This window comes from Fusarium tjaetaba (assembly GCF_013396195.1).
Source record: "Fusarium tjaetaba strain NRRL 66243 chromosome Unknown NRRL66243_c0000157, whole genome shotgun sequence".
Lineage (NCBI taxonomy): Eukaryota > Fungi > Ascomycota > Sordariomycetes > Hypocreales > Nectriaceae > Fusarium > Fusarium tjaetaba.
The window spans coordinates 43451-58300 of record NW_023501353.1 but is presented as its reverse complement, the minus strand read 5'-3'; the positions used below and the strand labels follow the sequence as shown (position 1 = coordinate 58300).

Below are 14850 nucleotides of genomic sequence, written 5' to 3'. Positions count from 1 at the left end.
AAAAATGGGTTTCTATGGCCTGTTACAGTTTGAATGGCAAAAAACCCGGTGCAATGGGAAAAGGGCCGCAAAAAGCATCTGACTTTTGGTGACCGAATTTTTTTGATGGATGCTCGCCAGAATATCACCACCTCCCGCTGTAACAACTTTTTTTTTATTGCAGTACCTACCTCGGACTAGAGCATCATGACTACGGATAATTGTTTTCCTACTGCACACCCCATTGAGTCCCAGATCTGCTCCTAGCTCTGTAGGTGCGGATGGAAGTACCTTTCCCCCAAGAGGTACAAGCAAGACTGTTTGAGGTTGGCGCCATTCCGTACTGTCATCGATTCTCACTAGAACTGGCCGCTGCTGAGGGGAAGTTGAAGTCCGGCATGAGGCGGGGGGTTCAGACAGAAACCTAACACGCCGTGAAGAGATCAGACCTGCGGTAAGGCGCGGCAGGTACCGTAGCAATAGGTAACTGTAGGTAGAGAACGGTAGAACGGGCAGAAGCTACAGGGAAGATGGAGAGATGGACGGGACCTGCCCTGGGCCTAAGCTCCCTAATCCCTAACTCGTCCAGTCCATGGACGGGCTATCCACTGGTGACGCCACTACAAACAACCCGAGCTAAGCTAACCTCACCTCACACTCTGTTTCCCTCACACACACACACTAAGACTATTCCTCCCACGCACACACGCACGCAACCCATGCAACAAACGCATAGGACGATACTGCCACTCAATCGCACTCACCGTTCGCCGCATCCCGAAAACCATAGTCCAACGAGCACGTTCCAAAATGCGGATCCCCGTGCAGCCGAAGTGGCCCCTCCCTTTGGCCCTTGTTCGTTGATTCACCTGGTCCCCTAGTCAGGATCGAGTCGAGTCCAGAATAGAGACTCTCTTGTCTTGTCTGATCTGTTCTGATCTCGCTCGTCTCTGATCCCACACCCTTCAACACCATGAATCTCACTCCCTCTCCCCCGCGACCGCCAAGATGAGGCTTGAGTTTCTACACCCAGACGCCTATCCTTGCCCCGTTGGCCCATCATACCATACGCTTTAGGCCCGAGTACTATCCATACGTACCATACCATACCAGAGCAGAGCAGACCATACCACATAGATCAGTCCCTTCACTCTGGATCGCCCGTCCAACATCTATATAAACTCTGCTCCCGTCGGTCTCAAGTCGTTTCTTCTTCTCCATCCTCATCCAGATCATCAATCAACTCTTCAACTCTCTCAACAACTCTTCAGTCTTCACGACAACCTTTCGATACCCTTCCAACCAAACAACCAACCACTCCAACAATCAAAATGGCCGCTCCCCAGATTCCCGAGAAGCAGTGGGCTCAGGTTTTCGAGAAGACCGCCGGTCGTATGTCATCCTATCTCCTACAATCTACAACCCCAATTGCCTCTTCTGCCTCTCGATATCATTGATATCATATACAACCCCAGGTTCTCTACCGAGTTCCACCTATCCACAGCTCCCCCACCATGCATTCGCCTAACAGTTCGATCATTGTCGAGTCTTGTATACTAACTCACTTTCTCAGCCATCGAGTACAAGCAGATTCCCGTCCAGAAGCCCGGTCCCGATGAGGTCCTCGTCAACGTCAAGTTCTCTGGTGTCTGCCACACTGATCTCCACGCCTGGCAGGGTGACTGGCCCCTCGACACCAAGCTGCCTCTCGTCGGTGGCCACGAGGGTGCCGGTGTTGTCGTTGCCCGCGGCGACCTTGTCAAGGATGTCAAGATTGGCGAGAAGGTCGGTATCAAGTGGCTCAACGGCTCTTGCCTGAGCTGCTCTTACTGCCAGAACGCCGACGAGTCTCTCTGCGCTGAGGCTCTCCTCTCTGGTTACACCGTCGACGGATCTTTCCAGCAGTACGCCATTGCTAAGGCTATCCACGTTGCTCGCATTCCTGAGGAGTGTGACCTCGAGTCCATCTCCCCCATTCTCTGCGCCGGTATCACCGTCTACAAGGGTCTCAAGGAGTCCGGTGTCAAGGCTGGTCAATCCATTGCCATCGTCGGTGCTGGTGGTGGTCTCGGTTCCATCGCTGTCCAGTACTGCAAGGCCATGGGCATCCACGCCATTGCCATCGATGGTGGTGAGGAGAAGGGAAAGCTCACCAAGGAGCTCGGAGCTACTGCCTACGTCGACTTCACCACAACCAAGAACCTTGTCGCCGATGTCAAGGCTACCACCTCCGATGGCCTCGGACCTCACGCTGCTCTCCTCGTCGCTACCAACGAGAAGCCCTTCCAACAGGCTACCCAGTACATCCGCTCTCGCGGTACTGTCGTGTGCATTGGTCTCCCCGCCAATGCTCAGTTCTCTGCTCCCGTCTTCGACACAGTTGTTCGCATGATCTCCATCAAGGGATCTTACGTCGGCAACCGTGCTGATACCGCTGAGGCCATTGACTTCTTCCGCCGCGGTCTCATCAAGGTCCCCTTCAAGACTGTCGGTCTCTCTGAGCTCAACGAGGTCTACAAGCTCATGAAGGCTGGACAAATTGTCGGTCGCTACGTCGTCGACACCAGCCGATAAGCGCGCGGCTGTCGCTTGGGCAGTGCGCCAAAAAGCAAAAGCATGCCCCCAAAAAGATAAACAGGGCTACCCATCGCGCAAAGGGGTTTACCCTCTAAAGAGGAGTTCAGGCGGGAGTTGATTTGGGTTTTCTGGCGGGTGTTGTCGAAGTAGCCAGATGGATGATCTTGGTTACACTTTGTGTATAGCCCTAGTTTATGAGTTTTATGATTTTCTTTAGCATCAAATAACAGAACGAACATTTCGATCAACCATGGTTTCCGAGTGACATCTCTTACTCTTCACATTAATATGAACAATACAGCACTTTTCAGTAAATTCTTTAAAAGACGAGGAGCAACCATTTCCTCCGTGCTACCTTGCATCGCTATCTGCTTGCTATTTGAGTTCGACTTAAGCTACATTGCACAGTTTATAGGGGATGAATGTTCCTCGATATGATAAAATTCTCAATTTTTTACTATGATCCTCTAATTTAGAAGAACTATTCAGAGTTTAGTGAGTCCCTTCGAAAAGCATGCTTAATAATCCTGTAAAGTTCTCATGACCGAATCTCACTTGGTCTCCTTGTATCACAACAGATGGACGGACTTACATGGACAGTTGGTTTCGAACATGCTTAACCAGCTTGCAGGTTAACTATCATATTGATAATAACACACAATTTTACGAAGCTATTCCCACGAAGTTCATACGCCCAAGTCAAGTTGTCTCATCGTCACTAACACCGTATCTTCTACCAGGAGACGGGATAATATCATTCATGTATGAAAATATCACCATGACGGGGGTTGATTTACCCCTCCATCCACTACGAATCTGATGCAACCCTCTCTGCAAGAACCCCTGCCAGCCACCAAGCCACTTCTAGAACATCTCAACCGTCCAGAAATAAAAAAATCAGGCCACTGCTTATGAAGTGCATCCAGAGCGTCTAAGCGTATCTTTTACGAACGTCTCGTTTTCTTGGCTGCAGAAGTTCTCTTCTTGTCTGGAACGTCAATGGCAGGGGATTATTGAATTTGTGATATATGATATGAGAGACTGGTAACGGAGAACGCCTATATTTGACTTCCCGACGTGCCGAAGTTCAACGCATCATGCATTCATCGATTAGACTCCAACGTTGCTACGTAGTAGAGCGGGGAAACGAGACATGTTTTTGGAATATGATTTTTAAAAACGACTAATGTAACTCTTCAACACGTGCTACCGTCTTGTCTCATCTCATCTCTTCTCGTCTTGCGATCCCTTGTCTCCCACTTGTAGTTGCATCGCTTTAGGCATAATTGTCAATTGAGATTTTTGCGCCGTGAGCGCCTATTCATTGCACTCTACAGTAGACGTCCACTATTCTCTTCTGCGTACTCCAAGAATATCTCTTTCTAGGAAGCTTGCTGTTGATCTGGGAGTCAATTGAAGAGTGATTCTTGATCGTCTATATCGTAAATCAAGAGCCACCGGGTCCACCAAGCAGAGCGAACCTTCGCACAATGCTGGGTCCATATTCTTGGTACTGTGATGTTGTTAGTCATGGTCATTATATAGTATACAGCTCGTCTTACCTCGGCCTTGGTATGGCAGTATGATCGGAACTCAGGGGTTTGACCAAGGAGACTGCCTCCGAACCAGGGACCGTGTCGCTGTCGCTTATGAGTGATAACGGAAACGTCCAGACCACCACTACGAGCACCACCGCTGCGGACCTCGCTGGCTCGAATCCTGGCATCTACCAGCTGCTTGATGTCTCGCTGTAATCGGCGACCGAAATCCTTGTACAATGTGCTTCCACCAGAAAGAACAATGTTCTTGTAAAGACCTCGTCGGACGTCGATAGGCGATTGCTGAATGACACCGTCGACGACCACGGGCAGAGGAGTCAAGAAGTCGGAGCTGTAAATCTCGGGGTTGAAAAAGATCTCGGGGGCGAGGAAGCGCTCGTAACCGACATCGACGGAAACCTGTCGGCCATTGGGGTGTGACACGACGTGCTGAGCGAATCGAGTGCGATCCCGGTCGTACTTGCTGAATTCCTTGACGATATCGGGACACACGTAGCAATACTCCTCCTTAATCTCCTGAGCCGTCTTGAGTGAAGAATCAGGTTCGCCTCGGTCTCGCAGAAGGGACTGAACGAAGTAGGTAATATCTCGACCGGCGATGGGAATAGACTTGATAGAAGATCCAATGACATAACCCTCAGCAACGGGGATGACGTGGGTGACACCATCACCAGAATCAATGACCGTACCAGTCAACGAACGATCCTGGACCTTTGAAGACGTCCAAGAAGCAGCCAGAGCAAGAACGGCTTGGACAGCAATGTACATTCCAGCGCAGTTGAAGGACTCGAAGAAGATTTCGGCGGTGTTCTCACGGTTCTCGGGCGGGTTCAGGGGCTACGTGTATTAGTTTGATGTTTGACGTCGTATAGGGCGCAAAATGCTCACGGGCTCGGTAAGGAGGAAGTAATGGTCTTCAGGCTCGACTCGCAGATACTTAAAGATGGAGTTGGACCAGAATCGTTCCATGTGGTCCTAAAGGCGGTCAATTCTAGGTCATGTCGGATTCGTCGGCAAGCATACCCAATTCTCTATTTGGCCGTGTCGGATCGGATAATGAAGACCATATCCTAAACATGTCAGCTAAATTCAATGAATTGGAGCTCATATGGCTGCCTACCAGGACCTCCGGAAGCTGCTATCGCCTCATCGCCAATAAAGAAGTCGAGATCCTCGGTACCTCGCTTTCCGCTCAGATGGCCTCCAGCTCCAGCGCCTCCCGTAAGAAAAGATGGCTTGTTCGCAACAGCCGGTCGCCCAGAACCAGAGCCACCAGCTCCGCCAGTTGGCCCCTTTGTCGCAATCGCGGTCGGGAAGACGAATGAGGGAGAATCGTTACCGGCGAAACCTAGATTGGAGCATCAGCATGAAGCTCAGGAGTACATGATAGCCTCAGGAGCGTATTTCGTCGTTACAGACCTAGCTTGGAGAAACCCGTGCCGCTGTGAGCTGAGGTTAGCTGTCGTCGTCAGTGCGGGGGCTGGGATAAGTGAGACGTACTTGTCCATGACAACGGCGGGAGTTTGGTTAGCCATGATGGGCGAGAGTGCGTGGTGAAGCGCACAGCTGCGAGAGAGAAGATGGACAAGAGGTGGACGCAAATGCCGCGTGTGAGGAATTGCAATGTGCGGCGATGATGGTGGTCGTTGGGCGAGGATTACGTTACGTGCCTTGTAAAGCTCCCAGCTCGGATGGAGGTGAGGCTTGAACTGCGGCTGTGCTGTGCCCCGCCGTTGAGTGGGACGTGACACTGAATGGCTGGAGATGTGGGCCTGGCTGCGATAACCGGGGGCGAAGGTCTGAGTGACAAAATTATAGACACAATTGGCAGGCTTAACAAAAAGGATTATATGTTGGAAGTTTGACAAACCACTTGTATTTAGTATCCAACAATGCAATACTGGTCTGTCGTTCGGTTCTCATAAGCAACTTGGAACTTGGTTATCTTCCAGAGTGCTTGATTTGACTTGCTCTCTGTCTCAACTTGAGGTTCTGATGTCTCAAGTAAGTTGTAATTATAGTTCACGTGCGACGTCATTTCTAGGCCCTCTTTAACGGACGAGAGGCAACAGGCAACTAACTGTATTTCTTCAATGTTTTTGCCTTATCGAACGCTCGTCTTGATGCTTGTGACGTTTGTTGAATGCAAGGTCTTTTCATAGACCTCAAGACCATGTATGTCTCTAAACGCTCAAACTCGTAAGAATTATATGTGTCCAATACCGAAGTGTTGCTTGGAGATTGGAGATTTTACAAGGCAATTTTGTTTTCCACCTGACGATTGCTGCTTCTTGTCTAACCCAACGAGTCTATCAAGCAAGAAGTGACTGACCAAAGCCCGACCCAGCAACTCCTCTAGCACTTTCCTTGTCTGTAGAGTCCTTTGCCATTCCTTCAAAGCCGGGGTCTGCCCCAAACGACATCATTGTTCAATCTTCAACCTTTTTTCCTATAGCATTGAATCTCATCAACATCACTTCCCGGGCTCTCCACGCCCGCATTTCCTTTCGTTCATTTCTCTTCTTCCCTCGCATCCATCAACATCATCTCGATAATCTCGTAACACTAGACCCTCGCTAGCTCATGACTTCTCTCGAGGATGTCAGACAGTCTCGATGATGATACCCTCTTCAGCTCACGATCCACCCCCCACGGAACTGACGGCGCTTTCGATCGGGTAATGAAAGTGGCACACAGAACCAAAACAGTGCCTGCTATCTTTGTTCACGCCGGGGCTGGGTTTCACAGTCATCAAAATGAGCACATACATCTTCAGGCCTGTGTTGCGTGAGATATTCCCCAGTGGCCCCTGGACCCCTGGATTTGGCTAACATCATCAATAAGTGCGGTTGAAATGGGCATGAGATTCCTCAGAGCCGGTGCCAGCGCAACCGAGGCCGTCGAAGCAGCTCTCCGGATCCTCGAGGATAGAGAAATCACCAACGCTGGATACGGCTCCAATCTTTCCATCGATGGTGTTGTAGAATGCGATGCCACTGTAGTGGACCATCTTGGCCGCAGCGGCGCCTGTGGTGCTGTCCCTAGTAGGTTTCCACTGCCCAAGGCAAGTTCACCTGCTGACATTATCACAGATATTCGAAACCCTATATCCCTGGCCAAACTCGTTCTAGATATGAGCAATAAGCCGTTGAGCCTGAGACGAGTTGCACCAAACGCTCTTGTCGGAGAGGGCGCCAGGGCTTTCGCAGAGGAGCATGGCCTTATGATATACCCCAATGAGTACATGGTTTCGAAGAATGCCAGAGATCGTTTTCTACGCTGGCAGGAAGACTTGAAGCGAGCCGAGTCCAAGGGTCAAGAGCCCAAAGCTTTGCCCGAAACTGTTGATACGACCGTAACATGTCCCCCATGCCAGTACGATACAGCATCGCCGATAAAGTCCAATTCATTTCTTTCGCGGGATCAAAGGCCTGCTGTTCTTGTCGGCACTTGGAATGAGGGACAGCCTGACTCTCCTTTCATTGGTACACCGATCCAAGATGCGTCATCGCCAGAACAATCAACATCCACAAGCTACTTCAGAGCCACAAGCACCTCTCCCGCAGCAGCCGGCCGTTCTTTAATCACCCGAAGTCCTCAGGAGGGAGCGGCACAGACGTATGCTGGTGTTGTGAGTGGTGCCCAGGGTGTATTGTCCTCCCCATTTCGACCTAGTCTATCTCGAAAGTCCAATTCTTTAGCTGAAGATTTTAAACCCGTCTTGCCAGAGAATACATCAATCCGCCATAATCACCATTCACATGCCTCAAATAAGGCCGATAATACATCACCGCGAACTCCTACTGGGAATAGGGGCAACAGCCCTGATCGCCAAAGCTCCTCAGGTCCTCGTGGGGCTAAGCGACCTCTCAGTCCTGACGAAAAGTCGCAGCCTCATTCAAGAGCAGTACACGACCGCCTTCATTACGGGTCTGTTAGCGACGACGTTATCACAGACACTATTGGTGCCATTGCGATCGATGATCGAGGCCAAATTGCTGCTGGCTCATCTTCAGGTGGTATCGGAATGAAGCATCGAGGCCGTTTGGGACCAGCTGCTCTTGTAGGAGTTGGCACGGCCGTTGTGCCCTGTGACGATGAGGATGACGACCAGGTTGCTGTCGCTGCAGTCACAAGCGGTACAGGAGAGCATATGGCTACTACCATGGCCTCCCAGCGATGTGCGGAGAGGATTTACCATGGCACAAGACGTGGAAAAGGAGGCGCCAACATTCAGGACGACGATGAAGATGCCATCATGGAGTCTTTCATTGCTGAGGACTTCATGAAGCATCCCGGCGTCAGGAATTGTCATTCAGCAGGTGCCATTGGGGTCATGGTGGTCAAGAAAACGCCATCAGGCTACTATTTCTACTTTGCTCACAACACAGATTCCTTCGCCCTCGCTTCGATGGGAGGTTCGGAAAGACAGCCCGTCTGTACAATGTCTAGACTTTCTCATGGCGCCAAGATCGCCAAGGGTGGACGTAAGGTCAGGTTCAAGTGAGGTGCACCATTGTACAAAAATAGCATAGGGTTGGCGATGTTGATGTGAATTGAGCTTCTGCTCAGGCTGTTGAGTGGTTGGGCTATCCGCACCTAGAAGTGCAGTGGTCGATTAGAATACTCTTATGCATTAGACTCAAGTGATAGCTTTTGGAGCATAGCCCTACGCCCGCTGTTTAGTCTGATCACTTCAATATTGATACATACAGACTTGAGACTCCAGAAAAGTATGCATTGACTGTAGCAACATCTGTAATAAGTGCCATACCTGGCTAATTTCCTTAACGCCGTGAGACTATATGTACATTGGTCATCAAGGGTATATCCCGTTCTTCGCCCCGTTCTTCATGCAATTTACTGGCTCCTTCATGGACGGGGTGTCCCCGTCGCACTGCCTGTCTCTTCCCGTGATCCGCCTCCATTGACGATCTTGCGCTTCTTTTTTTTCTTTCTTGGTACAACGGCGGGTTTCGCGCCATAGTTACCCAGAGATAGTTTGGTGCCACACGTGAAACATTCCGAGTTCTCTGGCGTCTCACAGAAGATGCTTAGACAGATAGAGCAGACGAAGCCTGTGTCCACAACTCGGCCGTGACAAAAACAGGCGGCGCGGAAGTCGACGGTGTCATGTGTTGGGGCGATTAGAGCTTCACGAGCTTCTGTGTCTGCGATGAGACCAAACATGAGGTAGTTGAGTAGTCCTTGGGGATGTGTAGCAGCGAGGTATGTGCCACCGGTGTTGTAGCAGGCCTGTTGTAGGAAAGTTGGCTCGCCAGTAAGAGAGAGAGTATCGATGGCGACTTGGTTGTGGCCAGCGGCGAAGACAGCGTTCATGGTGGGAATGTATTGCGAGGGTTCTGAATCGGAGACAGAAATGACCAGGATTCGGCCTCGAACTGTCGGGGGAGCAGTATTCGACGAGCCTTTATGGCTGTCCTCGAGATTAGCCGTAGGCGCACAGAGAGCCTGCGCAGCTTTATTGATATGGCATAGCGCCAGCGTCAAGGCTCCGGAGATTTGTGTCGTAGCAGAGAGATCCTCCTCCTTTGTCTGATCCACGAGTTTTCGAATCGCAGCCAAAACCGCAGCTTCAATTTGCGCGAACTGCGGGAACTTGTTCGCTGAGGTTTGCGTTTGCGCAGCAGCATCGTTCATGGCGATATCGCCAGAGGCGTCGCGTGAGGGTGTGGGAGGCGTTGGGTAAAGCCATTCTGCGCGATCAACGTGTGCGGCGATAAGAGCGACCTGGTTTGCGTTGCTGAAGGCGAGATGGGCGTTAACAAAGACGAGGATGTTCGCTATAGCACGCGAGAGGGGAAGGACGTTGTTGAGCGAAGCCCAGGCTCGGGGGTTCGTATCGAGGACGATGGTGAGGAGGGAGGGAGTCTCCTCGCGGGTGCCGACCTCGTAGTGCTCTGAAACATCTACGGCGTCCATTGTGAGGGCGTTGACGCTGAGAAGATGTTAAATGGGGGCGGCTACGAGGCCTCAGGAGTGGTTGAGCTGCCTTGGTGGCCTTACTTGAGGACTGAGGCTGCAATACCTGAGGCTGTCCTGGGCTGTCGCAAAATTGTTGGATTCAAGACAAACCTAAGAACAAAGTTAAGAAGACGGACGGGTACGAGCGTTGCATTTATCGCATGATCAGTTGATAACCAAAAAAAAGCCAAAATGATAATTAACGCCAAACTCAATTGCAGCAATGGTTGAAAGAGCCTTATTGCTTCTTCTTTTCTTTCAATTACCTTATTCTTGGACGCGGCTATCATAGTCTAGATGGGAGAGAAAATATGATCCAATTGTTGATTAGACGTCATCTACAGGCATAGTCCAATGGAATATGAGCGCGGCTGCTGGCACCAATAGGCCCCTACAGCAAACCCCCCTAGCTCAGCTCTTCAAACGCCTGGCCACGTGATGATCAACTAAAACGCATCAAGCGTCAGTGATCTCTGATCTAACGTTAGTGGCTCAAGCCCAAGCCCAGTCTCACGAGCACGAGCTCTCTTGTGGTAGGTTGAGGTTGTGGTGGAGGCCGTGACGGGTCTTCTTGCCTTGTGCGCTGCGCTTTACGATTTACATCACAAGTTCCAGTTTCGGTCTCTTCCACTTTCACTTTTATTTCCTTAACGAACTAACTAAACTTAGCATCTTAAAAACAAAACAAGAACTGGCTTCTTCCCTACTTTCTCTCTCATCTACCTACCTACACATCCAATCAATAAATATTCCATGGCAGAACCTACAGAAGCTGCTTCTCAGGTGCCTCCAGCCCAGTCGCTGGAGGACCAGACCCTTATCGTCTTTGCGCGCCTCATGGAGGGCGGACAGGAAGATAACGAGACATGCCGCGACCTCGATGAACTGACTAAGCTGCTCAACGATGACTATGAAGCCCGTCAGAAGGACAAGTCTCGTGAGACTATTTGCAAGGTTATCGATGGCGACTGTGTCGACACCGTTTTGTGCTATCTTGATATGAGACAGCCTGAGATAGTACGCGGCCACGCCACTCTCTCAACATCCGCATATCTCAAAGCCGCTGGCGATGATGGCTCAAAGAAGCTCTCGACTTTCTTCTTTGACCGTGTGCGAAGGGGAACTTATGATGACTACATTGTTGCGTTTTGTGTCGCCGCTGCGACATTTCCCATTGTCCCCGATCTCACTGCCCAGCTGTTTCTCAACGAAGATTTCCTACCCAGCCTCGGCACACTTATGCGACGAAAATGGAAGAGCCGCAAGGTCGAGACGGCCTGTTTGGAGATGCTAAACGCTGCTTGCATGAACTCACTTTGCCGCGAGGCTATCAACAAGTACTGCATCGAGTGGCTTGAGGAGATCGTCGACCAAGACCTTAGTGAGGCTGTTCGTAGCATGAACGCAGATCCAAACCTTCAGAGCGATGGAGGTTCCATTTCAATGAGGCGGCACTCTGAACAGGTTCAGTATCTTGCTGCAGTCATCTTGGCCAAGCTGAGGGTGAGATAAGATGCCTATGAGCTCTGTATTATCACTGACTGACCCAGCTTTCAAGGCAGTTCCCGCTAAACCAGCTCCCGGTGAAAGCAAGTCTCGAATCGAGCCTGCAGTCACTAGTATCGAAGATCTCTCTGGAATGTTCACTAAAATGATACTGAGAGATGAAGATCACGGACGAAAGCACTCTATCGAAGGCCTCGCCTACGCCTCTCTTCAACCTAAAGTCAAGGAGTCTATTGTCAGCAACCCCGAGTTGCTCAAGAAGCTGGTCAAGACTCTTAGCGAAGCCCAGCCAAGATCGCCAACTACTTACGGAGCTTTAAGCATTTTTGTCAATCTGACGAAATACTTGCCCACCCTGACTGAGGAAGAAAAAAAGATGAACCAGCTCAAGGCATATGCCAATGCTGCCGGGAAGCTTGGCGGACCCGACCCCCTTAATGACGACGAGCATGTCGCAAAGCGATGCAAGCTGGTGTTTGATGCAGGTATCACACCAGTTCTCGTCACTCACAGTAAGAATGGCTCGCCCGCTTCTCTGGGACTTGTTATCTCCATTATTTTCTCCCTTTCAGTCGACAGGACTCTCCGCGGTCAGCTCGCTCAGCAAGGAGCGGTCAAGCTTCTCCTGGTATCATGGATGTCCTTGCCTCAAACTGAAGCTGCTTCACGTCGTCTTGCAGCACAAGCCCTGGCCCGCATCTTGATCAGCACAAACCCTGCACTAGTCTTTGGTGGCAACCGTGACACCCCCATCATTGCTGCTGTCAGACCGCTTGTCTCTATCATTCCACCCGACCCTGCTGCTCAGACACGGGACCTACTCCCTTCTTTCGAGGCACTTATGGCCTTGACCAACCTCGCATCGATGGATGACGATGCGACCAGACGCAGTATCATCAATACGGCATGGAACCAGATTGAGGAACAGATGCTGGCTTCGAACACTCTTGTCTCCAAGGCTGCTGTGGAGCTTGTTTGCAATCTGGTGCAGCAACCAGAGGCTATCGCACTCTATGCTGAAGAGACTGCCAAGGCCCGTAATCGCCTTAACGTCCTCCTCGCCCTTGCCGATGCCCCCGATGCTGGAACTCGAAGTGCAGCCGGTGGTGCTTTAGCTTCCCTTACCAACTTTGAGGGTGTCATCCGGGGCATTATTAACCGAGACCGCGGTGTGAAAGTTATCCTTGGGATGTGTGTCGATGACAGCGAGGATATCCGTCATCGTGGAGTGTTTGTGGTAAACAACTTGGTCACTGCAGAGGGCGAGGTCGGTGAGCTCGCACGAGAGAAGGTCAAAAGCGAGGGCGGAGTTGAAACTCTTACAGAATGTGCTAAGAAGAGTCGAAGCAATGACGTTGTCGAGCTGACAGTTCAGGCTTTAAAGGCCCTGTTAGGAGATCAATCATGAATGAAGAATGACGAAGAACATATACATTGTTGTAAAGGCGGCGCAGATCAGCATTTTTTAGTTTGCGGAACGAGGCAGCGGGTTTCCAAGTTTCACAATGATTATGACTATGGCAATGGCAATGAGATCTATCATGTTTTCCTTTGACCCAACCCAAACAAACGCCGTGTACTTTTATTTTATGCCGTGGTCTCGACCCTGTTGAGAATAGCAACGCCCTCTACATGACCTGTCTGAGGAAAGAAATCGAATCCTCGAAGGCTCTCAATCTCGTATCTCTCGCCCTCTCCTTCACCACGCACGAGCACACCGACATCTCTGGCCTGTGTATGCACGTTACAGCTGACATACAGAACTCGTCGAGGGCCGAATTTTCGTAGCTGGTTTAAGAAGTCTGCATCGCAGCCCTTGCGGGGAGGATCAAGAACCACAACGGTCTCATCACGGTTGTATGTAACGCTCTTGAAAAGTTCACCAGCATCAGCGGCGATGAACTTGCAGCGATCCTCTCCCATACCGTTGAGGGCGGCGTTGCGACTTGCGTAGGCGATAGAATCGGCTGCAATGTCGATACCGATAGAGTGCTGGAAGAGCGAGGCGAGAGTAACGGTGAAGAGACCAGAGCCCGAGTAGGCGTCGATCAGGTACTTGATGTCCATGCCCGTGCCGGCGGGAGGGAGAATGTTGTCTCGGACGTAGCCGGTAAAAGAGGGAAGAATGGAGTTGTTGTTCTGGAAGAAAGAGCCAGCTGGGTTGGTGAAGGTGTAAGGGCCGATGTATTCTGTTGTGGTGGCCTTGGAATCAGTGATGCAGGATTTAATGTCGACAGTATCCTCATTCTCAACACGGACTGTGTAGGGTTCTGCTTCACCCTTGACCTCCTCGCTGTCCTTGGGGACTCGCTTCGTGTTCTCTCGGAGAAGAATCGTAGCACCGCGCTGATAGTTGGCAAACTCTTTCTGCATGCGCTCACGCTCTCGTGCCATACCCAGGCGCACAGCATTGGTACCAATAGGGCAATCCTCAATATCCAAAACCTTTCGACGACCTTTTTGCATGAATCCAATATCAGGGCATTTCTCAAAGGGAACTCTAGGGTTCTTTCCTCTCTTGCTGGGTCTGAATCCAGGGGGTCCATCGAAGTGAGGTGTGAGCTTGGTGCGATAGTTGTACTGCAGAGGACTGCCCATCGTATCCTGTACAGCGGGGACGATGTTGGGATCTAGGTTTGAGAAGTTCTTGAAGGCCTTTTCGACAATGCGCTTCTTGAGTTTGAGTTGCTCGGGGTATTCGAGCATCTGGAATTGGCAGCCACCGCATGAGGCGAAGTACTTGCAGCTGATACGGGCGTCGTCGCGGAGAGGAGAGGGTTTCGTGATGGAGATGAAGTCGGCGAGGGTTTGGGTCTCGCGACGAAGATGACGGAAGACCTTGACCTTTGCAGTGTCGCCAGGGACTGTGAACGACACAACGTAGACCTGATTTGAACCAGGCTTCATACCAAGACCATCACCCGTCGACGAAAGCTCCAGGATCTCAACTTCTGTCTCAGTGCCTTCGTCTGGGAGAATTTCTGGGCCGTGCTCTGTTCCCTCGCCATACTCAACAGCTCGCTCTTTGAGAAGGGCCTGAATATCGTACTTGAGGACTTCCTCAGATGAGCCTTCGGTGATGTTCTTTTCCCTCTTTGTCTTCTTCTGCTTCCATTGGCGATTGTTCTGCTGGTTTGGCCTCTTGTTAACTTGCTGAGCGTTGCCGTTCAGTTGCGAGTTGCCGTTTGGCACAGCTTCTGCTTGTGCGCTCGCCATGACTGTGAAGGGACGGGAATTGTACAGG

General features: G+C 50.9%; 6 protein-coding genes across 6 annotated transcripts; 3 read left to right on the top strand and 3 right to left on the bottom strand.

The window, feature by feature from the left end:
• Positions 1-1310: 1310 nt before the first annotated feature.
• FTJAE_7752 (alcohol dehydrogenase 1) lies at positions 1311-2553 on the top strand (the record flags this gene model as incomplete). The annotated part of the gene is made up of 2 exons (XM_037354500.1): positions 1311-1371; positions 1553-2553. The coding sequence occupies 2 exons, from the start codon at positions 1311-1313 to the stop codon at positions 2551-2553; spliced, it is 1062 nt and encodes a 353-aa protein (XP_037205133.1).
• A 1450-nt stretch (positions 2554-4003) lies between these two features.
• FTJAE_7751 (actin 3) lies at positions 4004-5650 on the bottom strand (the record flags this gene model as incomplete). Its single annotated transcript, XM_037354499.1, has 7 exons — positions 4004-4069; positions 4119-4952; positions 5004-5090; positions 5139-5185; positions 5236-5463; positions 5535-5557; positions 5616-5650. 7 exons carry the CDS (start codon positions 5648-5650, stop codon positions 4004-4006), a joined length of 1320 nt encoding a protein of 439 aa, XP_037205132.1.
• Positions 5651-6969: 1319 nt separating this feature from the next.
• Positions 6970-8622, top strand: FTJAE_7750 (asparaginase; the record flags this gene model as incomplete). The annotated part of the gene is made up of 2 exons (XM_037354498.1): positions 6970-7159; positions 7208-8622. 2 exons carry the CDS (start codon positions 6970-6972, stop codon positions 8620-8622), a joined length of 1605 nt encoding a protein of 534 aa, XP_037205131.1.
• A 365-nt stretch (positions 8623-8987) lies between these two features.
• On the bottom strand, positions 8988-10058 carry FTJAE_7749 (transcription initiation factor TFIIH subunit 3; the record flags this gene model as incomplete). The annotated part of the gene is made up of 1 exon (XM_037354496.1): positions 8988-10058. The coding sequence occupies one exon, from the start codon at positions 10056-10058 to the stop codon at positions 8988-8990; it is 1071 nt and encodes a 356-aa protein (XP_037205130.1).
• Positions 10059-10853: 795 nt separating this feature from the next.
• FTJAE_7748 (cro1) lies at positions 10854-13014 on the top strand (the record flags this gene model as incomplete). The annotated part of the gene is made up of 2 exons (XM_037354495.1): positions 10854-11603; positions 11659-13014. The coding sequence occupies 2 exons, from the start codon at positions 10854-10856 to the stop codon at positions 13012-13014; spliced, it is 2106 nt and encodes a 701-aa protein (XP_037205129.1).
• A 179-nt stretch (positions 13015-13193) lies between these two features.
• Positions 13194-14822, bottom strand: FTJAE_7747 (tRNA (uracil-5-)-methyltransferase; the record flags this gene model as incomplete). Its single annotated transcript, XM_037354494.1, has 1 exon — positions 13194-14822. The coding sequence occupies one exon, from the start codon at positions 14820-14822 to the stop codon at positions 13194-13196; it is 1629 nt and encodes a 542-aa protein (XP_037205128.1).
• Positions 14823-14850: the final 28 nt, after the last annotated feature.